The 27,834-nt window shown below is 47.8% G+C and overlaps 1 protein-coding gene across 2 annotated transcripts; it reads right to left on the reverse strand.

The window, feature by feature from the left end:
- Positions 1–1,228: 1,228 nt before the first annotated feature.
- LOC132395781 (adiponectin receptor protein 1-like) lies at positions 1,229–27,834 on the reverse strand. Of its 2 annotated transcripts, none has more exons than XM_059972819.1 (8): positions 27,699–27,834; positions 24,892–25,055; positions 20,988–21,113; positions 12,007–12,178; positions 9,124–9,310; positions 7,851–8,038; positions 4,328–4,521; positions 1,229–3,154 (listed from the first exon to the last, which is right to left on the reverse strand). In XM_059972819.1, exons 2-8 carry the CDS (start codon positions 25,018–25,020, stop codon positions 3,026–3,028), a joined length of 1,125 nt encoding a protein of 374 aa, XP_059828802.1. In that variant the 5' UTR covers positions 25,021–25,055; positions 27,699–27,834; the 3' UTR covers positions 1,229–3,025. The 2 variants fall into 2 exon arrangements, with proteins under 2 accessions (XP_059828802.1, XP_059828801.1); XM_059972818.1 differs by having other exon boundaries at positions 24,877–25,055.

A 27,834-nucleotide genomic window follows, 5' to 3' on the forward strand; every position in this document is an offset into this window, starting at 1 on the left:
TCTTTGTTTTCTTGTGTTATTTGCACCCATCTGCACCTCCATACAAATCAACCATAAGACTGTATGACATAGGAGCAGAATTAGGCCATCTGGACCATAGAGCTTACTCCACCATTCAATCATAGCTGATCCTGCCAATTTCCTCCTCGTCCTCCAGCAACTTGCCATACCCAGTCTTCTGTAATGTTCTACATTTGGATGGCATTGTGGTCAGACGTATTGCTGCACCTTTCAAACTGATTTGGACACATACCTAAGGAGCACCAAGATTCAAGATTGTTTAAATTCATTTCTCGTACACAAGTGTGGGAAGAACAAAGTGATTGTTACTTCAGATCTAATTCAGCACAAAATCAAACCCAAACGATAAAAAACAAAATAATAGTAATAATACCTATATACATAAACTGATTTTATGTCCATAAAGTGACACTAGACTGCAGATCAGGTGACTGACTGATGGGAAATAATGATGTAGTGGTGGAGTTAGAGGGTGGAGGTGTTGATCAGCCTGACTGCTTGGGGAAAGTCACTACTTTTGATTCTGGTGGTCCTGGTGTGGATGCTGCACATCCTCGTCCCTGAAGGGAGTGGGGCAGACAGTCCATGAGTGGAGTGTGTGGGATCCTTCATGATGTTACTGGCCCTTTTCCAGCACCTTTATGTATATATGTTCTTGGTGGCAGGTAGGCTGGTGCAGGTGATGTGTTGGGAAGTCTTGACTACCTACTGTAGAGCCCTCCTGTCTGCCGCAGTACAGTTCCTGAACCAGTGATGCAGCTTGTTAGGATGCTTTCTATTGTGCATCTGTAGAATTACGTGAGTATAGACGTGCAGAGTCCAGCTCTCTTCAGCCTCCTCAGAAAGTGGAAGAGTTGGTGAGCTGTCCGGATTATGCAGGATGTGTTCTGGGACCATGAAAGGTTGCAGGTGATTTGCACTTCCAGAAGTTTGAAACTGCTTGCAGATTCCACTGCTGAGGGGGGAAGAGTGAGTGGTGAGAGTTCTCCTGAAGTCGGTAACCATCTCCTCTGTCTCACTGACTTTAGTGAAGAAGTTATTTGCCTGCACCACTAATCGAGTGAATGCATGTGAAAAATACCTCAAATCTGCTGTTAAGAGACAAGTGTCTCGACTTTGGAGTGGGATGGTTCTCCAATCACTGGACTAAATGGAGAAAAGTTCTAGAAATAATATTGAGTAAAACAAGCAAAGAAATACAGTCAGACCTAGTCCAATCTTTTTTATTGCAGGGTAGATTACATCATCAATGTCAGATCAAGTACTGCTACATAAATTCTGTACATTGTTACTCTCCCCCCCTAAAAATTAATTTACAATGCCTGTGAAGAAATATACATATCTATAAGCAATCTTAAAGCCCCCTTTAAATAAATACTGTGCACTACCTACATCACCTGCTATAAAGTGCCCTTTCATCAGCACTATTGCTCTGCTAGTTTTATTCCCGCCCCACACTCAGTCACAGTGCTTACCAACAGATTTCAGCTGCTGAAGAGGAGCAGCTCAGTAGATCACAGAGAAAGGAATCTGAACGTGCTCAATATACAGTACTAGCATTCTCCAGACATGAAGCAAACCCAGAGTGTATCTTATGTGAATGGACAAGTGTAATCCCTCTCTCCCCTCACCTCCCAATCCAGTTATGGCTTCCCCTGACTAGGCTGACCACACCATCTTCATCCAAAGCCACTGAGCATAGTCTCCTTGCTCCATTCCTATCACCCATGTCACCCAGGCATAGCTAAAGCATTGTTCAAAGTAACTTCTCTTCTCACCCATGTAATGTTATCTCCCTTGCATCCTCTAAAGGAGAGGTTCACTTACATTACACATCTACAAAACACGGACAATCCAGCTCACCTCGCCATCAGCTTTCTTTCAACATCTCCAAATTATCAGGCAGTTTATCGATCTCTTACACCGAATGTGCAGAAATTCCCCTCAAAACGCGCATTGGGACAATTGAAGCCAGTACACCCAGCCGCTTCCACATACTCAGCTCACGAGCCATCACTTCTAGTTCTCTATTGCACTTGCCTGAGACTGTACAGTTTTAGTGTCATTTTGACTCCAAGTATGACATCCCCACATACTTAATCCACCTCTTCAGAAATACTGCCTGGCTCCAACCTTGTGGCGTACACTCCTCTCTCCCCCAACACAACCCGCCTGTCAACTGACAAAACATGGTGCTTCACGACGTCCCTGGCATCCTTACTTCTACATTCCATAAACAACATCATCAAAATTCTTACAACATCCTCAAATGGTCTGATTCAGATGGGCATCTGGATAGGCGCAACGCGATTTCAGTCTTCTCACTTTCTTTAAACTTCCCTTGGCCTCTCTCCTCTCCTCCCATCTGCAACTCTGTAATCTCCTCCAGCCCCAAATCCCTCTGAAACCCGTGCTCCTCTGCTCTGGGCTGTGGAGCCCCACAGGAATAGGCTCTCCAGCACTGGTGCCTGCCCTTCCATTTAACTGCTTTTAAAATCTACCTTTTAGTTATTTACCACCCTGTGTGGCTTAGTGTCAAATTTAGTATGATTGTGTTCCCGTGAAGCTGGGGATTGTATTTTTACGTGAAGAGTGACGTTTGAATTTGAGATGTTGCTTTGTTGTAGTACTGTCGAGGTTCATTTCTGCTCCAACTGCAAGGGTTTCCAATAGGCTAATGAGACCACCACCAGCCAAGTTTATTCTCCAGCTGTTAGACCATTGTCCTTAGTGTTGCCTTCTTATTGGGGCATTTCCAAACAAAGTTACTGAGACTAGAGGTCTGGCAGGGACTAACAATCTCACTAACATTCACCCAGCCTGATTCTGCCTTGCCTTCACACAGTTCACTGAAAAAAAGAAGCTGTCCTTTAAAAAATTGTTTTTTCTTGGAGGGGGGAGGCTAGGCGAGCGACAATTTGTTTTGTAAAAGGAACCGAAGAAAGAGAATATTCAATGCACTTTAGGTCTCGTCATTAAGAATTTTGTGCAACAGTCCTGGGGTTCAGAGCAGCGAGTCATCTGTGCACCCTCCTTCGAGCCCATATCGGAATTCCTGCAGGTTGGAAACTCCGTGGAAGTGAACAAAGGCTGCAATCACCACCAGCACGTGGAACAACTGGTGCGACTGGAACTGAGCAAAGACAATTAAAAGTGCTGGTTAGTGATGCACAACCTCAATGGGGGAAGGAAAGACAAGCAGACGTACTTACTGCTCTACATTAACTGATTCAAACAAGTTACATTTACATTGTGCTTCACAGGATGTCCAAAGGCCATTCACGGCCGAGGAAATCTTTCTGAAGTCAGGTACTACAGGAAACGTGGTGGCCAATTTGGGCACTCTACGGTCATTAAAATTGCAATGTAATTAAAATCAGGCTTTGTTTTTAGATTTGAAGAACAAATCATGGTCAGGATACTGAGGGAGGTCCCCTGGTCAGTAATGTCACTGGAGACTTTAAGACAACCAGAAAGATCAGAAGTGGCTTCTATTTGATGACACATCTTGGAAAGTCACCTGCATAGGTTCATATTGCTACATTTTGTGTTCAAGTGTGTCTAGTACCTACACTGTTCTGGTTGAGGCAAGTTGATTGATAGCTAAAATGAATCTGTTTACTTATAACATACAGAGCTTTAGGTGGCTTGGTGAAGTGTCTCTCAAGCTGAACCATGACAACCAGACTTACTGGAGGCTCTCTCTACCCTTCTCCTTCCCTCCCATCACCTCCATCTGGTTTGCCACTAACTTCCTTTTATTCCTTGGTTCACTGTCCTCTCCTATGAGCTTTCAGCCTTTTGCCCCTTCCCCTCTCCACTACCAACCATCCCCTCTCACCTGCCAGCCTGTACACCCCCCCCTCCCCCACTTTATTCTGGCATCTGCCCCCTTCCTTACCAGACTTGGCTCAAAACATCAACTCCGTTTATTTTTTCCCCATAATTGCTGAGTTCTTCCTGCATTTTGTGCTCATTATCATAGCACTTGATTCCTGGCCTGTTTTGAGATCAGGACTTTAGCTTTCCTGAACTGGGAAAGTTTAAATTGGGGTGTCAGCGTGATGTGGCAGGAAACCAGAGGAACTGGGAGACATGCACTGGAAGTGAGGACTGAAAGCAGATCACTGGATCTCTGAGACAGTGGCTCTACCAATTGCACCAACACAGAACCAGTATCAGCTACAGAAAATAGAGTGACAATCTGGGGCGCTTGTGACTGGAAGAACTCAGCCCCTCTGGAATCTGATACAGGTTGGGACCACTTACAGTGGGAAAGTCTTTTAGGAATTTAGCTGTACATTACCCAGATATCACATTTTCCGGGGAAGAAGCGTTCTGGAATGCGAGCTGCATACAACCCAGCCCCAGTGATGTACATAGCCGCCATCAGGTAAAACCAGCCCATCTGTCCAACAGTTGTTGCTTTTACAAAGCCTTCAGCGATGGTAAAATGTAGAGTGGGTACTATACCACTCAGGCCTAGACCGAGAAACACCCCTGTGGAAATTAATGGAAGAATAAATGCAAAGCACAATGTACACATACTCATGAGAACATGGCCAAATACACCAACATGGACTGTACACTCTGCAACACATCAATTACACATATTTTACAACACTCTTCACACTGTACGTACACTGACTGCCTCAGTCACAAATTATGCATATTTTGAATAATGAAGTCTACATATGGTGTAAGTTATGCATCAATAATAATAACGAGCACTCTGGACCACTATGGTGTAAGTTATGCATCAATAATAATAACGAGCACTCTGGACCACTATGGTGTAAGTTATGCATCAATAATAATAACGAGCACTCTGGACCACACACGTTACCACTGGCTTGAAGCAGTACCAGAGGATACTTACCCTGACTTCGGTGATTCAGAAGTAATAATCCACGGGAATATAAAAACTACCTGGCTGAATTTGGACTAAAGGAAGACAGCCTGCTTGCATTTGTTAAAACTGAATTTGATTAACAATTCCTTCTTTTTTGATGAGGTAGTAGAGATAGCTGAACAAGATCACACAATTGACTTTAAGTACACTGACAAAAGGCTTTTGATAACGCAAGTGCTGCAAGCACGAATGGGCCTCAAGAAATGAAACAGCAGAATGAATACTAACTTGGCTGAGGATCAGTAAGTACAATGACCAATATTTTGTTTGATATACATTATACGGTGGATAGGGAGTTGGTAACTGGGCAGAAGGCAATGCGTGGGAATAAACAGATCCTTTACAGGTTGGTCCAAGGGGGCAGAAGCCAGAATAAGAAAATGGAGGGAGGGGAAGAGTACAAGCTGGCAAGTGATAGGCATGGCCAGCTGAGGAGGGAGGAGGGTAGATGGGGAGGGCTGATGTGGGAAGCTGGGAACTGACAGGTGAAAGAGGTAAAGAACTGAATAAGAAAGCTGATAGGAGAAGACAGTGGACCAAGGAATAAAGGGAAGGTGGTGGGGAACCAGACTGAAGTGCTTGGAAGTCATGAGGGTGGGATGAGGGAAGAGGAGGGTGGGATGAGGGAAGAGGAGGGTAAGAAAGCCTTTATGCAAGGCTAGTCCTATAGTGCAGCACATATTTAGCAGAGCTGGTAAGGGAGTAAAAGGTCCTATACATGAAGTATTGTGTAAGTTTTGGTCTCGATACCCACAAAAGACAGGAGTTAGCAAAGATTCACTGGACTGTTTCCAAGAGTGGGGGAGAATGTATTCTCTATGGTCTACAAGAATAAAAGAAGATCTCATCAAAACTTACAAAATTTTTTTACAAGAGTTTCTCAGGCAAATGCAGAGAGGACCACAAGCACAATTTGAGAATAAGGCCATTTAAGACTGAGATGTGAAGTGTCTTTAGTAAACTGTTGAGATCCTGTGAACTCTGAGTCGTGTGAATTTAAAATGGAGATGAATTAATTTCAAGAAACAAGTGGTATGGAGATAGTGCTGGAAAATGGCACTGACGTAAATGATCTTGATGAATAGCCAAGATGCTTGAAGGGGTAGATATGTCTGCAAATATCTATGAACTTTCATTGTAAGATATAAACCTTAAATTTTATACTATATACTACAGCAAGGCCTTTGACAAAGTCCCAAGACTGGACAAGAAAGTTCAGTCACTTAGCATGTGGGAGCAGGTAGTAAACCAGATTTGACATTGGATTAAGTGGGAGAAGCCAGAAAGTGATGGTAGATGGTTGAATCTTTAACTGGAGGTCTGTGCCACAGGGCTCAGTGCTGTGTCCATTGTTGTTTGTAATCTATATCAATGATCTGTATGATAATATGATAAGCTGGATCAGCAAATCTGTGGATGACACCAAGATTGGGGACACAGTGAAAGACTATCAAGCTTGCAGGTGGGGATTTGTATCAGCTGGAAAAATTAGCTGAAAATGGCAGATGGAATTTAACACAGTCATGTGTGAGTTGTTGCACAAACCAGGGTAGGACATACACAGTAAATGGTAGGGCTCTGAGGAGTGTGGTAGATCAGAGAGATCTGGAAGAAAAAAATACAGAATAGGTAGACAGGGATTGTAAAGAGAGGTTTTGACAAGTTGTTTTTCATAAATAACCGTATTGAGTCCAGGAGTTGGATGTCTCACTGAAGTTGTGTAAGATGTTGGTGAACCCTAATTTGGAGTATCGTGTACAGTTCTGGTTACCTACCGACAGGAGAGATACTGATACGATGAGAGAATACAGAGAAATTTTTAAAAGATTGTAAAATTTTCCAGGATTTGAGGACCTGGAGTTATAGGGAAGGGTGAAAGCAGACTTCTTCCCACTGAGCTTGGGTGACACTAGAGCTAAAGAGTGAAAGATGAAATTTTTAAAGGAACCTGGAGGGGGGGATTTCTTCACTTAGAGAGTGGTACAAGTTTGTCACCAGCTGTCAGAGGACGTTGTAGTTACGGGTTCAGTTTCAACATTTAACAGAAATTAGGATAACTACATAGTTGGGAAGGGTATAGAGAGCTATGGTTCAGGTGTGGATCGTTGGGACTAGGCAGGATAACAGTTCAGCATTGTCTAGATGGGCTGAAGCACCTCTTTGACTCTTTTGTACATTCCACACACTCGATATTTGCCTACTCTATACAGTGGTGTATGTGATGTGTGTGGACACACCATGATGAAGTCAGATTCTGCACACAACATACAGTGACAGTGTACAATGCCAAAGACACACATTCTTTGAATACATATGGAACCTTGCCAATTGGTGAAATTGTGGCATAAATTACGAAGCTGACAAATAGTCTCCAGCTTTTAGTGAATTACTCCTTCCCTAATCAAGATCCCCTCCCCCACTATTCTGCCCTGCCCTCCACTCTGTTCCACACTCCAATTAGATTCCATCATTTTCAACCCTTTGTCACCTCCACCTCCCCCCACCCCCGGTTCTGATGTTACTGCCACTCTCCCTACCCCATCACCTCCACCTCACTCCAGGCTGCTACCTCTTGATCCATCCCCTCCTTTCACCCTTACATACTGACCATCTCCCCTCTATCTTTCAGTCCAGACGATAGGTCTCACAGAAAGACATTGATATCTATTTCCCTCCATAGATGCTGCCTGACTCACTGAGTTCCTCCAGGGTTTCAGCGCCTGCAGTCTCTCATGTCTCTAATGTATCTGATGTCCAGCTGAATTGGATGGGAGAACAAAGTCAGACTGAGTGGCTGGAGGGAAAACGGTGGCAAAAAATTCCACCTTGTCCTCAGAATACAAAATCCTGAACTGGTAAAGATCAATAGCTGAAATAGCCCAAGTACTGTTTCTCTCCTCCATCATAATGCCCTCACCTGCTCTTGTAAGCCGGTGCCTAGGTGTTGCAAATCGGTCCCACTGAGCAACGATAATGGCTGATATCCCTAGAGCGCAAACAATCCCGAGGTAGATGAGCCGGGGCTGGGGGGAGCAGTAGAATGAATAATACAGCCAGGGCACGAAGCTGCCCATAATGAGCAAGGCGATTCCTGAATAGTCCAATCTGGGAACAAAGAGAAACACATAAAGATGAACCATGTGCTAGCTCACACATGTGCTAGCTCACACATGTATGTGTTTGCACGACAAGAGCAGACATTACACTAACTTTCATTACGTAATGTATTAAATATATAACATCCCACGGCCCATTACATGAATATGCATGATTAGCAGGTCCAGTCAAAGGCGTGTGTTTTTAGGAAAGTTGAATGAGGATCATTAAGATCTAGAAATTAAATTCCAGAACCTAGGTCTTGGGAGTACAAGTGCCAGTACGGGTGTGATTAAAATAGTGTTTGCCGGAAAAGCATAAAGAACTCAGATTGCGTGAATGGAGATCGTTCAGTGAGAGGGAGGGGTTGGTCCAGAAGGACTGGAAATCAGGGAAGAAAATTTTAAAACTGAGATGACGGACTAGATATCAATCATCAGTGAGCACATGCAGCAAAATGAAAGACATATCAGACAGTGGAGAACATTGATATTTCACACTGAATAGAACATATCCGGGCTGGATCAGGACTAGTTGCACTGGTAATGTATTGCAGAGATTCATTGTGATTCAAACACAGCTCCCAGGTCAGCAATCACTAATCCCACCCTACTTGTTGAGCTGCTGAATCACTGCTCCAGCAACTTGGCTTCAATTCTGACTTCTGGTGTTTGGGAACTCTGACTATGCAGGTTTCCCCCCAGGTGCTCCAGTTTTCCACCCCAGAAGATACAAGGATTGGTAGATGAATTGGTACCTACTATTCAGTTAAAGGATACAACCTTGGAGGGAGCTAATGGGAAAGCCTGGTGAAAAACACGGGATACTGAAATGGGTGTTTAATGATCGCAGTGGACAGGGGGCTGGAGGCCCTGACACTGACTCATTACCACTGGTAGCTCCATTCACCTTCTTACCCTTGTGTTTGGCATCTGTGCACCCAATCCTCATCACAATGGTGTATTCCTCCACCAGACACACCTATATCCCCCACCAGACACACCTATATCCCCCTCTCTGATACGAGAGTCAGAGTGTACCTCAATACTAATTTACCAGTTCCTGCTCGCAGGGTCCGGGTCCCCACTACTCACTTGGAGAACGTTCTGGAGACTTTCTCAGAATGGCAGTACACCGTGTGGAAGAGCCAGGAGAAGCTGAGGCAGAGGACAGCTCCCAGGAAGAACATTCCGAAGACCACCTTCTCCTGCAGGGGGGCCATGAAGTACATATTGGGCCTCAGGAGAGTCAGGATTCCCAGGCCCAAGAAAAAGACAAAACCTGCGAAAGAGCTTTAGTTACTGATTTGTTGGCTAGTATATACATCAGACACTAAATTATTTTTTTTAAAACTGTTACAGTTCTCTCAGCAAGGATGTTTCTTGTGCATAATACAGCTGGCCGGTTGCACGAACTCACTGCAAGCCTGATGTTGTCTATTGAACTGGATAAAAGTCTCCCTTTCCTCCCACCATTCTTCTCCCTCCCCAGGCCATGCATTCTGACCTCTACATTCTCAGCGTTGTGTATGTACTTTGATAATAAATTTACTTTGAACTTAAAACTGGATAAATCGCAGCTTAAAAGTATTGCGAGTAGCCCTGGTTGCCAAGCTAGTAGAAAGATGTGATTAAACAGGCAAGATTCACAGGAATATTACTGGGATTGGAAGGCTTCGTTTATTACGAGAGGCCGGGACTCACCCCCCCACAAAGCATCGGAGGCTGAGGGGTGACCTTATTGAGGTACCGTAGATTCCGGACTACAGAGCGCACCTGATTAAAAGCCACACGCTCTAATTTTAGAAAGAAAATCAATTTTGTACTTGTACAAGCCGCACCGGATTTTAAGCCGCAGATGTCCCACGTTGTAATGAGATATTTACACAGAAAGATATTACACGTGAGGATTTTTTAACTTTTAATTAAATCCGTACAGTAACATAAACAAATATATATTGCAAATGCTTTTTTTCAAACAGTGCCTGTAACACAGCTACTTTTAAATATACATAAGTATCGGTAACACACAAATTACGTTGCGTATACTTTTTTACTGAACAGTGCACGAACAACATTCCAATATCTCCTAACGACTGGTAAAAAATATATACTGCAGCCTACCAGGAAAAGTTATTGATCGCCTTCTTCATCTTCCTCCTGCGCACTAAAACCATCAAAGTCCTCTTCTTCAGTGTCCGATCTCGTCACTCACTTCAGTCTCTTCGTTGTCGCTCTCACTTGAGCGCACGCGGTCCTCTTCATCACGCAGCAGTCCAGCCTTTCGAAACCCGTTGGTGATGGTGGATGTTGTGACACGGCTCCACGCATTTAGGATCCACTGGCAGACTTGAGTTAAAGATGCTCTTCGCATGCGTCCTGTTTTGGTAAAGGATTTCTCGCCGCTCGTCATCCAAGCCTCCCACTCAAAGCGCAGCGCCACTTTAAATGCCCGGTTCACGCTGATGTCCAGTGGCTGCAAATACTTCGTGGTGCCCCCAGGAATCACAGCTGGAATTGAGTTTGTACTCTTGATGGCAGCTTTCATTGAACTTTCATTGTCAGCCGCTTAAAAAATCACCATCGGTGGAAGCTTTAGTCCGGATGCTGTGCAGCTCAGAACACAAGTAAAATGTGTTCTCTCATGGCCACTTGTTTTCAGTGTGATGGACGAGTCACCTTTTTTATTAACAGTCCGAGTGAGAGGCAGGTCAAACGTCAAAGGTACTTCATCCATATTTATGATATCATCTGGCCCGATGGAATTCTCCGCTATCTTTGTTTGAGTGAATGTGCGGAAGTTAGCAAGCTTTTCCTCGTGGTCGGGAGGGAGCTGCTGACACAGAGTTGTACGTACCCTGACGGACAGGCCTTTTCGTCTCATAAATCTAAAACACCACGATGGCCCACCTCTAAAATCTTCGATTTTCATTTTGGTGGCGATTGCTTTAGCCTTCAGTCTGATCTGCACGGTGGAAACACCGCGGCCGCCTGCTCTCTGTGTGTTAACCCAGTCTTCAAGAAAGTTTTCAAGTTCGGGCCATCTGCTATGATTACCTCTGAAAGCTTTTGTCGTCTTTTTGCATTGACTCAGTTCTTCACGCTGGCGTCTCCACCGTCTCAACATCGATTCATTTATGCCAAGATTATGTGCAGCAGCTCGATTTCCTTCTTCAACTGCCAGATTGATCGCCTTTAACTTAAAAGCTGCATCATATGCTTTTCTTCGAGTGTTTTCCATGTTGATGAGGGTGAGTACGAATGACTGATTTACAATAATTTAATTGTGAAAGTGCGCTTGATTTATCGTACAATTTCATTGGACCTCTGTGAACTACTCATCAATTTTATTGGTCTATTGTTACGAGGCAAAATGTTTTTGGCGGCATGAAAAAAAACATGCATTAGCCGCACCGTAGTATAGGCCGCAGTGTTGCCGCAGTGTTCGAAACGTGGGAAAAAAGTAGCGGCTTATAGTCCGGAATTTACGGTATATAAAATTATGAGGGGTATAAATAAGGTTATTGGCTGCAGTCATTTTTTCCCCATGGTAGGAGAATCTAAATCTAGAGGGCACAAATTTAAGGTGAGAGAGGATGATTTGAAAGGAATCTGAGGGGAGACATTCACTCAGAGGGTGGAGGGTATATGGGAGGAGTCAAGAGAGGAAACTGCAGCGGCAGATACATTTACAATGTTTATGACACTTAGAGGTACGTGGACAGAAAAGGCTTCAAGGGATGTGGGCCAGATGCAAGGCAAATAGTACCGGATCGGTCAGAGGTCTTGGTTAGCATCGACAAATGGACTAAAGCCTATTTCCATGCTGTAGAATGCTACCATAATCTCATTACAGAACAACTATTTACATCTTCTTACAATTAGTCAAAGATAAAAGCTGTTTCTGTACTTTACAATGTGGCCACTTAGCAATTAAACAGCTGCAAGTTAGATTTACAAATTCATCCTTTCCCTTACCCAACAGATGCGTCCAGATGTTACCGGTCTCTGTGTGAATTCTAAAGATGCTCTTGAAGCAAGCTCGAAAAGAGGGCATTGGTGGCCTGTGTCCATAAAGGAGATAGTCATTGTCCTTCAGCCAGTCAGGAAGCACGTCATAAGGGATCACTCGCCAACGGCCCTCCCAAACCTGAAACACACAATGCTTCCTTTTTATCTCAGAATGCCTTCCACAGTAGAAACAAATCACAGCCTGGGGATGGATTTGTAATCCTTGCATTATGGCAAGCAAATCTCACCCTGTGGACAATGATTCTGGATTCAGGAAGAGACTGCAGATGCTGGGATCTGAAGCAAAAAGGACAGAAACTGTTGGAACTCTGCAGGTCCAGATGAAGAGTCTTGACCTTCCATTCTGGTTCCAGATCCTGCCAGATCCACTGAGTTCCTCCAGCAGTTTGTTTTCTGCTCAATGCATTGTGTTAGAAATTGTCAGGGATGGGGATAAAAAGTGCTAAAATTTAGTTGGCAGGTTTGGCTATCCCAGAATGAATGGATGGTGGAGGCTGAGATGTTAAGACCACATAAGATTTTCAGTGACTGAGGACATAGGGTAGGAACAAAGTCATACATCTTTATTTATTTGTTGAGACACAGTGCAGAACTGGCCCTTCTGGCCATTCGAGCCACGTAGCCCAGCAACCCCCAATTAAACCCTAGCCTAACCGTGGGACAATTTACAATGACCAATTAACCTACCAGCCAACATATCTTTGGATTATGGGAGGAAACGGGGAAAGCGTACAAAGTCCTTACAGACAGCAGCAGAAATGAACCCGGGTCGCCGGGACTGTAAAGCGTTGTGCGAATAGCTCAGGGTCTTGGTGAAGGAGGAGATATAATGCTTAAATTTTAGCAGAGGGGTGCCACAGCAAAATAGCAAAATGTTCCACTCAAGAGAAATCGCTATGACAACTGAGCATAGGACATGAATGCCTCTCAAAGACCAACATTTATTGTCCATCCTTTGGGCAGATCAAGGCGACTTCTTGAATCTCTGTAGTTCTTACTGGGAATGCACCTCACAGTGCTGTTGGGATTGGAGGAGCTGATGGATTTGGACCCAGCTACAATGAAGAACCGGTGACTTACTCCCAGACAAGGGTAGTGTGTGACAGTCATCTTGTGTGCCTGCTGGCAGTGTCCTATTGTTCTTTTTGGAGCTGGTGACAGAGGTCACGCGAGCAGCTATTGGAATTCCCGAGCAGTGCCTTGTGTAGTTGGGCCAGATTGTACTGTGGTTGTAGAAATAGATGTTCAGGGTGCCTTTTTCTGCAATGATGTGGAATCTTTTTGGATTTGCACTCTCCGGGGGAGGGATCATTCCACCTCACTCCTATCCTGGGCCTCGTAAATGGTACAATGTCAGGTGTGGGGTTTCCTGCCACCATCGATCTGCTCTCATAGCTGCAGTGTTTATAGGACTGCCAGCTGAGCATTTTGTACTTTTGAGCAAGGTACTACAGAACAATCTCAGACTGTACGAAACTCAGACTGTTGTGGTCCTACCAACACACACAAAATGCTAGTGGAACACAGCAGGCCAGGTAGCATCTATAGGAAGAAGCACTGTCGACGTTTCGGGCCGAGACTCTTCGTCAGGACTAACTGAAAGGAAAGATAGTAAGAGACTTGAAAGTAGGAGGGGGAGGGGGAAATCCGAAATGATAGGAGAAGACAAGAGGGGGTGGGATGAAGCTAAGAGCTGGAAAGGTGATTGGCAAAAGGGATACAGAGCTGGAGAAGGGAAAGGATCATGGGACGGGAATCCCTGGGGAGAGGGGGAGGGGAGCACCAGAAGGAGATGGAGGACAGGCAAGGAGTGATTGTGAGAGGGGCAGAGAGAGAAAAAAAGAGAGAGGGAGGGGGATAAATGAATAAGGGATGGGGTAAGAAGGGGAGGAGGGACATTAACGGAAGTTAGAGAAATCAATGTTCATGCCATCAGGTTGGAGGCTACCCAGACAGAATATAAGGTGTTGTTCCTCCAACCTGAGTGTGGCTTCATCTTTACGGTAGAGGCCATGGATAGACATATCAAAATGGGAATGGGACGTGGAATGAAAATGCGTGGGCACTGGGAGATCCTGCTTCCTCGGGCAGACAGAGCGTAGGCGTTCAGCCGATTCACAGGTGAAGTGTCGCTTGACCTGGAAGGACTGTCTGGGGCCCTGAATGGTGGTGAGGGAAGATGTGTAAGGGCAGGTGTAGCAGTTGTTCCATTTACAAGGATAAGTGCCGGGAGAGAGATCGGTGGTAAGGTATGGGGGGGACGAATGGACAAGGGAGTAGTAGCATAGGGAGCAATCCCCACAGAAAGCAGAAGGGGGGGGGGGAGGGAAAAATGTGTTTGGTAGTGGGATCCAGTTGGAGGTGGCAGAAGTTACGGAGAATTATACATTGGACCTGGAGGCTGGTGGGGTGGTAGGTGAAGACAAGGGGAACCCTCTCCCGAGTGGGGTGGCGGGCGGATGGGGTGAGGGCAGATGTGCGGGAAATGGGAGAAATGCGTTTGAGAGCAAAGTTGATGGTGGAGGAAGGGAAGCCCCTTTGTTTAAAACATGAAGACATTGTGGCGACCCACTTCCCAGCGCACTCGAACCGGCTCACAAAGCGGCGAGCGCCGGCATTGAGGCCGGTCCCAAAGAGGGCGCCAAAGTCTGCTTCATCAGTCTGCTACAATATTCCATCCCGGGGAGGGCGGGATCAGGAAGGCTTAAAAGTGAGGCTGCGAAGTTTGAATAAAACTCTTTTGCAACTGCAGCTCACCGACTCCGTGTCGTTATTTCAGCGCTGCGTGTAGCACACCACTACAATTGGTGACCCCGACGGCCCAAACGATATTTGTACCGGAGATGAACGCTGTTCAACTGCCAAGCTTCTGGACGCTTCGACCTCACCTATGGTTCCAGCAAGCAGAAGCCCAATTCCGCATTCGGCAGATAACCTCGGATGTCACACGTTACTACCGCGTGGTGAGCTCCTTCAACCAGCAGACAGCCGCCCAGGTTGAGGAGTTCATACAATTGCCCCCAGCGGACGGCATAAATAGAATTCAAAGCCCTGCTCATAAGGACTTTCGGACTCTCACGGCACGAGCGAGCTGACCGCTTACTGCACCTGGATGGTTTGGGGGACAGGCCACCATCAGCTTTGATGAATGAGATGCTGTCCCTGGCCAGAGGTCACAAGCCCTGCCTCATGTTTGAACAGGCGTTCCTAGAGCATCTGCCTGAGGACATACGCCTGCTGCTGTCCGACGCGGATTTCAGCAACCCCCAGAAGGTGGCGGCCTGGGCGGACGGCTGGGGTGAGGAGACCAATGAACAATGGTCCTTCTACCACCAGCGGTGGGGCGCAGAAGCCCGCCACTGTAGTCCACCCTGCAAGTTCCCGGGAAACGCCGGGGCCAGCCGCCACTGATGGCTACGGCAGCTGGCCATCGGGATAGCCTCCTGCCTCCTGTATGTCTGGGACAAGCAGTCGGGACGCCGCTTTTTGGTCGACAACGGAGCCGAGATCAGTGTCTTACCTCCGACAAGTTACGACATCCGCAACAGAGAACCGGGTCCCACCCTGAGGGCCGCGAATGGCAGCACAGTAAGGACCGTACGGTGCGGCTACAGTTCGGCTCCAGCCGGTTCACGTGGGACTTCACACTGGCCGCCGTAGCCCAACCGCTCCTGGGAGTGGATTTTTTGTGGGCTCACAGCCTACTGGTCCACGCCAAGACCTTTCAAACGTTCTCCCTGGGTGAATCCCAGTTGCTGGCCCCACACCTAGACTCCATCAAGCTGTCCAACGACTTCACCAGAGTCCTGGCGGATTTCCCATCGTTTCTGGCACCGCAGTTCATGGCAGCCATACCCAGACCACATCCCGACCCAGGGACCACCCCTCCACGCTCGTGCTCGAAGGCTTCCCCCAGACAAGCTCCGACTGGCGAAGGAGGAGTTCAAGAGGATGGAGGAATTGGGGATCATACGGCGGTCCAACAGCCCGTGGGCCTCTCCCCTGCACATGGTGCCCAAAGCAACAGGGGGCTGGAGACCATGCGGTGACTACCGCAGGCTGAACGAGGCTACAACACTGGACCGCTACCCTGTGCCACACGTTCAGGAGTTTGCAGCAAACCTGCACGGTGCACGGATCTTCTCCAAGGAAGACCTCATCCAGGGATACCATCAAATCCCGATGCATCCGGACGACGTCCCCAAAACGGCATTCATCACCCCTTTCGGCCTTTTCGAGTTCCTCCGCATGCCGTTTGGCCTAAAGAATGCCACACAGGCGTTTCAGCAGTTAATGGACACGGTGGGACACGACCTGGACTTCGCTTTCTTCTATTTGGATGACATACACATAGCCAGCAGCAGTCGTCAGGAGCATCTGTCCCACCTCCATCAACTCTACGCCCGACTGAGTGAATACGGCCCGACAATCAATCCGGCCAAATGCCAGTTCGGGCTCGACACCATTGACTTCCTGAGCCACAGGATTACTAAAGACGGGGCAACCCCTCTGCCCAACAAGGTAGACGCGGTCCGCCAATTCCCCCGACCCAACACAATCAAAGGCTTTCAGGAATTCATGGGTATGGTGAACTTCTACCACCGCTTCCTCCCTTCAGCTGCCCGAATCATGCCCTGATGTCGGGTAAGAGCAAGGACATTACCCGGGATGAGGAGTCCGCCGCCGCTTTCATTAAAACCAAAGAAGCCTTGGCAAATGCCACGATGCTAGTGCACCTCAGAACGGACGTCCCTACCGCCCTCACAGTGGACGCCTCTAACACGGCAGTCGGTGGGGTGCTGGAACAACTCATCGAGGGTCGCTGGCAACCCCTGGCGTTTTTCAGCAAACACCTGCGGCCACCTGAGCTCAAATACAGTGCTTTCGACCAGGAACTGTTGGCGCTCTGCCTGGCAATCTGGCATTTCAGGTACTTCTTAGAAGGTAGGCCCTTCACTGCGTTCACGGACCACAAACCGCTTACCTTTGCGTTCATGAAAGCATCCGACCCCTGGTCGACCCGCCAGCAGCGACATCTGTCCTACAACTCCGAATACACAACGGATGTCCGACATGTCTCAGGAAAGGACAATGTCGTGGCGGACGCCCTCTCCCGCCCTAACATCCAAGCCCTGATCCGGGGATAGACTTCGAGGCGCTGGCGGAGGCGCAGCAGGCAGACAAGGAGATCCTCAAGTTACAGGACTGCAGTCTCCGGTTTGCAGCTCCAGGACCTCCCCGTAGGCCCAGGTGAGAGGACCCTACCCTGTGACGTCACCACCGGCCAACCCTGCCCCGTCGTTCCGGCAGCCTGGCGGCGGCGCGTTTTCAACTCCATTCAAAACTCAGCGCACCCCTCCATCAGGACAACCATCCGGATGGTAACCAACAGGTTCGTTTGGCACGGACTCCACAAGTAGGTCAGTGAATGGGCCAGAACGTGCACGCACTGCCAAACAACCAAGGTGCAGCGGCACACCAAAGCTCTGCCGCAGCAGTTACACGCTACCCACCGGTGTTTCGACCACATTCATGTGGATATTGTGGCCCCCCGCCGCCCACCTGTGTCGCGAGGAGCGCGGCACCTCCTGACTATCGTGGACCGGTTCACAAGATGGCCAGAGGCGATCCCGCTCACCGACACCACCTCCGAATCTTGCGCCCCGGCACTGATTGCCACCTGGATATCTCGCTTTGGTGTACCGGCCCACATTACCTCCGACAGAGGCGCCCAGTTCACCTCCAGCCTGTGGTCAGCTACAGCCAGCCTTTTGGGGACACAGCTACACCACACAACTGCCTACCACCCACAGTCGGCTCTCATGGCCCGCCTCAAAGGGCCTAACTGGGTGGACGAGCTCCCCTGGGTCCTGCCCGGAATCCGCACGGCACCCAAAGAGGATCTTCAAACCTCATCGGCCAAGTTGGTGTATGGTGCACCCCTGGTTGTCCCAGGGGAGTTCATACCAGCCCCAAGGGGGCAAGAGGAAGAACCCGCAGCAGTCCTGGGCAGACAACGCGAGAGGCTCAGTAACCTGGCCCCCATACCCACTTCACAGCACGGGCGGCACCCGACCTGCGTACCCAAAGACCTACAGAACTGTAAGTTAGTTTTTGTACGACGGGGCGGACATCGGGCACCGCTACAGCGGCCTTACGAGGGGTCATTTACGGTGATCAGAAACAACACGTTCGTGCTGGACGTTGGGGGGGGGGGGGTGGGAAGAGGAGGTTTTCATGGTGGACCGACTCAAACTGGCCCATGTGGACGGCGCAGCCGGTCGAGATTCAGGCACCGCGGCGCAGAGGCAGATCTCACAAACAGAGTCCGACCCAGACTCTGGACATTGAGGGGTGTATCGCTGGTTCTGGGGGGGGGGGTTATGTGGCGAACCACTTCCCAACGCGCTCGAACCGGCTCACAAAGCGGCGAGCGCCGGCATTGAGGCAGGTCCCAAAAAGGGCACCAAGCCTTCTTCACCAGCAAGGGGAAAAGCCCGCGTGTGGGACGGGACTGTGAATACGTGCCCCCTACAGCATTCTCGCCCGGGGAGGGCGGGATCAGGAAGGCTTTAAAGCGAGGCTGCGAAGTTTGAATAAATCTCTTTTGCAACTGCAGCTCACCAACTCCGTGTCATTATTTCAGCGCTGCGTGTAGCACACCGCTACAGCAATTCCTTTATCCTGGAATGAAAAGCCTCATCCTGAGAGCAGATGCGGCGGAGATGGCGGAATTGTGAGAAGGGGATAGCATTTTTGCAAGAGACAGGGTGGGAAGAGGAATAGTCCAGGTAGCTGTGAGAGCCAGTGGGCTTATACACCCGACGCAGACTGGGAGATCGTTTAGCTTAACACCTACACTCTGTCCGCCAGAGAAAGCAGGATCTCCCAGTGGCCACACATTTTAATTCCATGCCCCATTCCCATTCTGATATGTCTATCCATGGCCTCCTCTACTGTCAAGATGAAGCCAAACTCAGGTTGGATGAACAACACCTTATATACCGTCTGGGTAGCCTCCAAACTGATGGCATGAGCATTGACTTCTCTAACTTCGGTTAATGCCCCTCCTCCCCTTCTTACTCCATCACTGAAATACATAGTTTCTTTTTTCTCTCTCTCTGCCTGTTCTCCATCTCCCTCTGGTGCTGCCCTCCCCTTTCTTTCTCCCGAGGCTTCCCGTCCCATGATCCTTTCTTTCCCTTCTCCAGCTCTGTATCCCTTTTTCTGATCACCTTTCCAGCTCTTAGCTTCACCCTACCCCCGGCAGTCTTCTATCATTTCAGATTTCCCCCTCCCCCTTATACTTTCAAATCTCTTACTATCTTTCCTTTCAGTTAGTCCTGACGAAGGGTCTCAGCCCGAAACGTCAACAGCACTTCTCCCTATAGATGCTGCCTGGCCTGCTGCGTTCCACCAGCACTTCGTGTGTGTTGCTTGAATTTCCAGCATCTGCAGATTTCCTCGTGTTTGCTGTTGCGGTCCTATGTTCATTCCACTCTAATGTATGGAACTGAAATGTTTGACAGTAGCAAAGCAAAATGAGGGAAGATTCAAAGCTGCAGAAACATAGTTTTTGATAAGAATGATGAAAATACATGGAAGGACAGAGTGAAAGATGCGGAAGTGTTGCGAAAAGCTGGAATAAAAAGAGAGCTCAATCAGGAAACAGCACGTGGAATTTCTGGGACATGTTCTGAGGAAAGAGAAGCTTGAGTATCTTGCAGTGACAGTAAAAACTGATGGAAGAAAGAGTCACGGTCGACAGCTCATGAGTTACATCAAGGGATGGACAGGCAAAAGTTTTGTAGAGTTCATTAGAACTTCTCAGATTGAAGACTATGATCGCCTACGTGATATGACATGGCACATAGTGACGATGATGATGGCCCAGATGAGTTTATGGTCCTCCTGAAGGCAGATGGTGGGGAACTTAGCTATAGTCTGTCAACAGAAGGTGGTTAGACACCTTATTGGAACTGTTCATTACCTGGCACTTTCGTAGCAACGATGTTAATTGTTACTAATCTGGGTCTTTGATTCAGGCATGGTCTGCTTCACTTGCTGAGGAGTTGCCAATGGAAACAGGCGATGTGGTGTGGGGGGGGGGGGGGGGGTCATTGAGGAAGTAGCTGAAGATGGTTGCACCTAGGACAGTGCCCTGAGAAACTCTCGCTGTAACATCCTAGTGCTCTGAGAAGTGACCTCAGCAACCTAACCTTCCTTGCCTGGGGTTTTGCGCAAATTTTGTTAATTCACCTATTTTATGGTTGTGCTGTACTGTGCCGCTGCTGCAAAAACAAAATTGCAATTTTTATGGCAGATAAACCCTGGGTATGTCTGCCCATGACAAAAAAAAAAACTTGAAAAAGGGTTTTTGGCAGAGTGCTGTGTGCAATTTGGCTTTGAGCCCAAGGCAGGAGAAATCAATGGAGGCATAACGATATCTGAATAATTCACAATTCTTATTTTGAGAGCCATTTCTCCAGAGGAAAAGATTAATAAGATTGTCTTAGTAAGATGACACAATCTCACCAAACATCCACAAGATTTTGAGAGGGATGCCGGGAGGTTGGAGCAGGGGTTCCAAGTCCTTTTTAACACCACGGAACTCTTCTATTAGCCGAGGGGTCCATTGACCCCAGGTTGGGAACCCTTGGTCTGGAGCGATTTACAGCTGAGTGGGTGGCAAGTTGTTGGAATTCCCTGCAAGATAAGGTTTAATTGTACTGAACCACTGAGCCAAGCTCAGATCAGTAAGACTTCCAGATGCAAATCAGAAGAATTCTCCAAGGAAATCACAGGGAATGGGGAATAGATGGGAAAGTGGAATTCGGAGTGGCAGCACAGTCTCACAGCAGGCTGAGTGGAAAAGGTTGTGTGGCCTACCCCATTACTATTTGTTAAACGTGTTACCAAGACAGTACCTTGTACACAAACTCCTCCATCTTCTCCATTGCATGATGAGCCTGAAGAGGGAGGGTCAGTACTCGCACCTCCTCTTCCTCTTCCTCCTCATTCTGTGTTCCAGGGTCTGTCTTAACTTCCATTCCCTATGAAGTAAGAGTAGTATCAGTCAGTGACAAGTGGCACAGTAACATCTATTAAGTGAACCTATCCAAGTTTCCTGGACAAACTTACATCCCCAGCTTGATTCTTTCCAGTGCTGGTTACCAATGCAGCATATCACAGCCCTCTAACAGTTCCCGAGTGACACTCTTTACACAAACCTGGCCCATGAGCACGTGGCACTGTGAACCACAGGGCTACAAAGATTCAACTCGACCTTGACTTTTTCTGACAGCAACCAGTCTAACACAAATCCCTGGACTTTGCTGAGGGTGGGGAATGTTGGATTAGAGTCTAAATTAAGAATCAAAAGTAGCTTAGTTTTCTTGTAGTTTTACTTTCTTTATGCTTGCTTAAACATTTGTATTATCACTTGCTTGCCTGGAGATTTTCAATAGTTTGCAACAAAGCTGGTTTTGCACTTCTGTAATTTCTTTTCCTGTGAGCCTGAGATGTCATAGCAGAGTACTTACTGTCTCTTAGGCTGTTCTTATCAGAGACAATTCCCTTAGCTGTCCAGCTTGAACTAGTTGTCAGTATAAAGAACAACCATAACACAAGCTCTTCATTGGAGTGAATGGGTTACAGTTACTTGCTGGCAATGTTTTTCTCCATTTCTTTGTTATGAACATCTAACAACTGTCCTTGACTTCAGAAGAATGTCCTGGGTAGTATCATCTCCACATTCATCAGCAGGGACCCAAACACAGACTGATGATTTCTTTGGGTTAACACAGTAGCCTAGAGATTAGCACGCTTTACAGTACCAGCAACCTGGGTTCAATTCCTGCCACCGTCTGTAAGGAGTTTGCACATTCCCCCGTGATCAAATGGGCTTCCTCTGAGTGCTCTGGTTCCCTCCCACAGTCCAAAGACGTACCGGTTGGTAGGTTAATGGGTCGCTGTAAATTGTCCTGTGATTAGGCTAGGATTAAGTCGGGGGATCGCTGGACAGCATGACTCAAATGTCCATGCTGTATCTCAATAAATAAATAAAAGCCCCCCTATCCTGAGGGAACAGGAACCTCAAAACAGTCTGACGGATTCTCTCATCACCCCAAGGATACAGGATCCAGGCCTGGGCAAAGGTCCTTCTACGATCTTGTGACTCAGCCAGTCAACGTGGGGTGGTGTCTGACTAACCAGGGATGGCCCAGGATAATGGGAGATTGAGAATCAATAACATAAAGGGTTAACTGTTCATGTTGGTTGCCAGATAAACTGAGACTCACTGGGGCCGTGACATGGGTGATGTTAGCCAGTCTCTGACCATTCAAGGCATTGGCCATCAATGGTGACTGGAGAGCAGATATGGGTAATCCCCACTGGGCAGCCAAGCCAGAATCAGTAAAACACCCTTCCGCAGCAGAATCGACCAAGACGGAGACTGCTCGCCGTTGGACGCCCCACTCCAGGAAAGCAGGTATGAGAGTGAATGGTGTTGAGGAGGGTAGGACAGGGGTCGCACTCACCAGTACTCCTCGTCCAACTGGTGAACGCTTGGCTCTTACTGGGTGGGTGGAGATGAAGTGGCCTGGTTGGCCAAAGTACAGACAGGAACGGGTGCTGATTCTCCTTTGTCTTTCAGTCGGTGTCAGGTGGGTACGGTTAACATGCATAGCCTTGGGCTCTGGAGTGGCAGTTATAGATGTGGACAAATGGCAGGACTGACGAGGAGCTTGGAACTCACTCATTGCCCCCAGAGACCTTCTGGAGCCCCTCCCTCTGTGGCGATGCTAAAGGCAAACATCAATACGGATGGCCAAATGCACCAGGTGGCAGGAAGGTCCTGGGTGACCAGCTCATCGTTGATGTCTTCAGAGAGGCCGTTCAAGACGGTGTCGTACTGTGCCTCCGAGTACCAGCCGCTGGAGGTGGCTAGGGTCAGGAACTCTATGGAGTAATCTGACACAGTCTGCACCCCTGGTGCACGTGCAGCATTTCACGGGCAGCCTCTCTCCCATGCTTGGAGCAAACACTTTTCTCATCTCCTCAGAAAATAACTGAGAATTGATGCAGAAAGTAGAGCCTGCATCCCAGACGGCTCTTCCCCACTCTCTCGCACGATGACGTAGGCTACCTTGGCTCAATCAGTCGGAAATGTTGTGTGGTTGTCATTCAAAAATGAGGGTGCACTGTGAAAGAAAAGAACAACAGGTACCGGGCTCACCTGAGTACTTTTCTGGAGGACACAGATGGGGCTCTTGGATGGGAGGAGTAAGCGAGAACACAGAGGGCAGGGCAGGATGTAGTTGCGGAATGTTGATGGGCACTCGGGGATAGCTGGACTGACTGAGTCTGGGCCCCAAGGTTGGTTACATCAGCAGAAGATGACTCCACTGCCCTGAACACAGATTCCAGCTGGTTCTGGCATCCTTGGTGTTCCAGGGCAGCTCTCTGACGACCGGGGTCTGCTGGATCCATTCTGGCCAGATTGTACTGTCAGGGCACTGAAGCAGGGACACAATCACAGAGCAAGTACTGTGCACACTGTGATATTTACTGAGTAGCAAATCCAGAGGGGCAACAAAGTCAGCATCAAAGTTCAGGCAGAGATCAAAAGTTCCAGGTAAATCGAAAAAACAGAATCGGGTAATGGGCAGAGTCGATATTCAGATGGACAGAGTTCAGATACGAATGCTGGAATAGCTCAGGAAAACTCACTGGCAACAAACAGGTGAAAACATAGGACTAAAATACACTGAGCAATAAACAGAGAGGCAGATGATAGGTGGAGCACAATGAGACACAGGTGGCAGCAAACAGGTAATAGTGAAAAACAGGTGAGAGGTGGAGCACTCAGTAATACAGGGGTCGGAGTAGAGCAGGAGCACGAAAACAAACAAGAGCACATGATAATACAAAACCACAGACTGACAGCTAGGGGGAAACACACAAAAAGACGGAGTTCAGCTGGAGGTACTGACACAGGTGATTGTTTCTGTTTCTACCATCAGAGCAGGCGAAGCCAGTGATGCATTACTTTGCTCTCACAATTTCTGAGAACTGCACTGGAGTTTCAGCCCTAAACTTGTGCTCAGGTCTCAAGATTGGGCTAATCATGCTCAATAGCAGAACTGTGGAAAACCTCAGACAACCAGAGAGGACTGCACCAATACAGCTCAGGCTGTCTGAGTTGACACACACTGTGAGGCACAGATCACACAGTAGGTTCAAATTACTCTCAAGGCAGAGAGGTCAAAAGCACAGCAGTCCTTACTGATCCCAGTGGAACTGCACAGCTCTGTAACACACTGAACTCATCTACTGCAATGTTCTTTATTAGGTTGTAACTCGATGTTGAGGCTGAATAGCAATGCCTGCTTCTGAAATTCCTGGCTGCTCAACTAACATTTCTTCTGTACATATACTGGGGGAGAATCGGGTCAGAGTTCATAACAGGGAGAGAAATAGAACTTTTTCTCTAACCCACAAAGGGGAAAAATATGAAAATGATTAACCACTGAGCTACCTATCTGATGCATTACAGCCCACTGCCCGAATGCACACTGAACTAGCCTCTGCTGTACGCCGACTAACCTCAAAGAGGATCCATTCTGCTTGCAAATGTTGATCATAGCAGCACGGAATCTAATATCAACCTTGGGAAAATAATTTAAAATCAACAAGTTCAAGCTTGCTGCACGGCAACGTCAAACAGACGTACCCAAAAACTAAGAATATAAACTAGAAATGGTTGGATTTAACGGCATTGTCCCTGTTGCCCCAACGACAGCCCACACTTACGCCAAAGGCACTTACAGCTGCAGAGTTCCCACCAGCCTGTTGCTTGGGCTTGTCATCCAGCAGTTCAGTTAGTTCAATGTTGCTTGCCTGGCCGCCGTTACTGGGTGTCCCACACACTTCACTCGCTGACCTCTGGACAGACATGGACGCTGCACTCCAAGCCCTCTACCTGGTGAAGGCTAGAGCAAAACAGCAAACGAGGAAAGTGAGGGCACACTCATTACTCCTGCACATCCTTACATTACCCATTTAGTCAAATCCTGGCACCTCAACCAATTAATTCCAAGGGCTTCACAAGTGAATCTGCAGATGCTGGAAATAAAAAGAAACACAAAATGCTGGCAGAACTCAACAGGCCAGACAGCATCTATGGGAGGAGGTAGTGATGACATTTCGGGCCGAAACCCTTCATCAGGAGTGAAGTAACATGGGATGGTCGGGGGGATAAGAAGTGGAGGGAGGGATGAAGTAGAGAGTTGGGAAGTGATAGGCTGAAGGGAAATGGGCTAGGGGGAAGGTGGAGAATTATGGGAAATAAAAGAGAAAGAAAGGTAGGGCTGGGGGAGATTATAGTGAGGGGGAAAAAAGAGAAAGAGAACCAGACAAAAATTGTAGATAGGGATGGGGTAAGGGGGGGGGGGGGGGCAGGGGTATCAACAAAGGTCAGTGACTTGGATGTTCATGCCGGCAGGAAGGAGGCTACCTAGGCGGGAGATAAGGTATTGCTCCATCGACCTGCGTGTGGCCTCATCTTGATGGTAGAGGAGGCCATGGACAGACATGTCAGAGTGGGAGTGGTCTGCGGAATTGAAGTGACAGGGAGATTCCGTCACTGCTGGAGGACTGAGCGCCGGTGTTCGGTGAAACAGTCTCCCAGTCTGTGGCGGGTCTCCCCAATGTATAAATGGCCACATCGGGAGCACCGGATACAGTATATCACCCCAGTTGACTCGCAGGCGAAGTGGTGCCTCACCTGAAAGGACTGTCTAGGGCCTAGGATGGTGGTGAGGGAAGAAGTGTGGGGCAGGTGTAGCACTTCTTCCATTTGCAGGGATAAGTGCCTGGAGGGAGGTCGGTGGGGCGGGATGGGGGGGATGAATGGACAAGGGAGTCGCGTAGGGAGCGATCCCTGCAGAAAGCTGAGAGTGGAAGATGTGTCTGGTGGTGGGATCCTGTAGGAGGTGGCAGAAGTTACGGAGGATTAGACGTTGGATCTGTAGGCTGGTAGGGTGATAGGTGAGGACTGGGGGACTCTATCCCTGGTGGGCTGGTGGGGGGACGGGGTGAGGGCAGAAATGCGTGAAATACGGGAGATGTGATGGAGGGCAGCGTTGATAGTGGATAAAGGGAAGCCCCTTTCTTTAAAAAAAGGGCTTGTCCTGCTTGGCCACCGGCTGTCAGTAACATTGATGTGTAATTGGATGCAGATTAAGCCCTACATTAGACCAATAAGATTCTGACATTTAAGTTCACTCCCAACTTTCTGACAATCATTGGCTGTGCCACATGCCAGTAATGCTCTATAAGTTCTAGCATCTTCTGCAGCCAAGCATCTTACAACCTAACTTATAACATAAAACCAAAGGAAGCAGGAGCGGGAATTATATTTGCCTCTTTAAACCTTTTGCACCATTCGTCAAGATGATAACTAATGTAGTTCTCAATCTGTCAGTATGTACCCTCTATTCTCTGTGCTTGAACCTTGCTGACTAACCTCCTGACTGGGAGCAATGTATGCCTTCTGAACATTTAAAATACACATTAATTGCCTTTCATATATCTGTCCTACTAGTCATATCCTCAAATATTCAAACTCTCCACCCCTCAATGATTTAATCCACCTTCTCTCTAATTTACAAATTAGTAGTTAGGCCTCCAGGCCAATTGTACTATTTCACAATGTCATGCCTGACTGATTTTAAACACAACTCTGTGGCCATTTCTATGCAAAGTAACCCTTTACAACCCACCCCACCTCAATCCAGGATTTATCTGATTCTAAAGTATTGTAAGACTCTGCTCTCACTGGCTTTTGAAAGGATAAAAACTGCCTTATACAGACACCTAACTTCAGATATTCTCACAACAGGAAACATCTCTTATACATCAAACCTATGCAATCACATTTTTATGTTTCCTACCATAATGGAAGTGTCATATTTCCCTTATATTATTGCATTTGCGATACCTCTGCCCACTCTGTTCGCAATTTCGGTATCCTTGTGTGTTCTCCAAAACAGGTAGCCTGCCCATCTTAGCGCCACCTATAAGTCTCTCAACCGTGGCTTCAACGTTTACATAATTTGCTGCTAAGTTGAACAGTCCCACTAATGCCTACTCCTTGGATGTCCACTCTTCTACCCAAACTACCTTCACCTCCAAGTAAGCTTTTATTTTTTTAGAAATCACCTTTGATGTGGCACCTTATCAAATGTCTCTGGAAACCGAAGGACAGGATATCTACCTGCTTCTCTGCGATCCCAACCTCCCTCGCTCTCTGAGCCGTGCACAAAGTACGGGAGACATTCAGCAGCCCAGGCAACGTCTGTGGAAGACAACCGACCACCGACCAGAAGGGTCGTCACGCAGAGACGAGAATTGTTTCTCTCCCCACATACGCTACCTGGTCAGCTGAGTACTGTACTCTCAGCATTTGCTGGCTTAACTTCAGATTTCCAGCGTCGGCATTTGCACTCTTTGATCCGACCCGATTGTTAACATCCACCCCCCTCCCCCCGACACACACAGATCCGAGCCTCTCTGCGTTGCATCTCGGTCGCAGATCTCCCCCGCACTGCTTTCCCTGCAGCTTGCAACCTTACCCAAGCGTGGCGGGAGTGCCTGTGGGCGCCGATGGCCGTCCAGAGAACAGTCCTGACCCGAACTGACCCAGGCCGACGACCAGTTCACCCGCTCCCCGCAACCCCCAGCCCGTCACTTCCGGGTCTCGGGCAAGCG

Source organism: Hypanus sabinus, chromosome 6 (genome assembly GCF_030144855.1).
Source record: "Hypanus sabinus isolate sHypSab1 chromosome 6, sHypSab1.hap1, whole genome shotgun sequence".
In the NCBI taxonomy this organism is placed as follows: domain Eukaryota; kingdom Metazoa; phylum Chordata; class Chondrichthyes; order Myliobatiformes; family Dasyatidae; genus Hypanus; species Hypanus sabinus.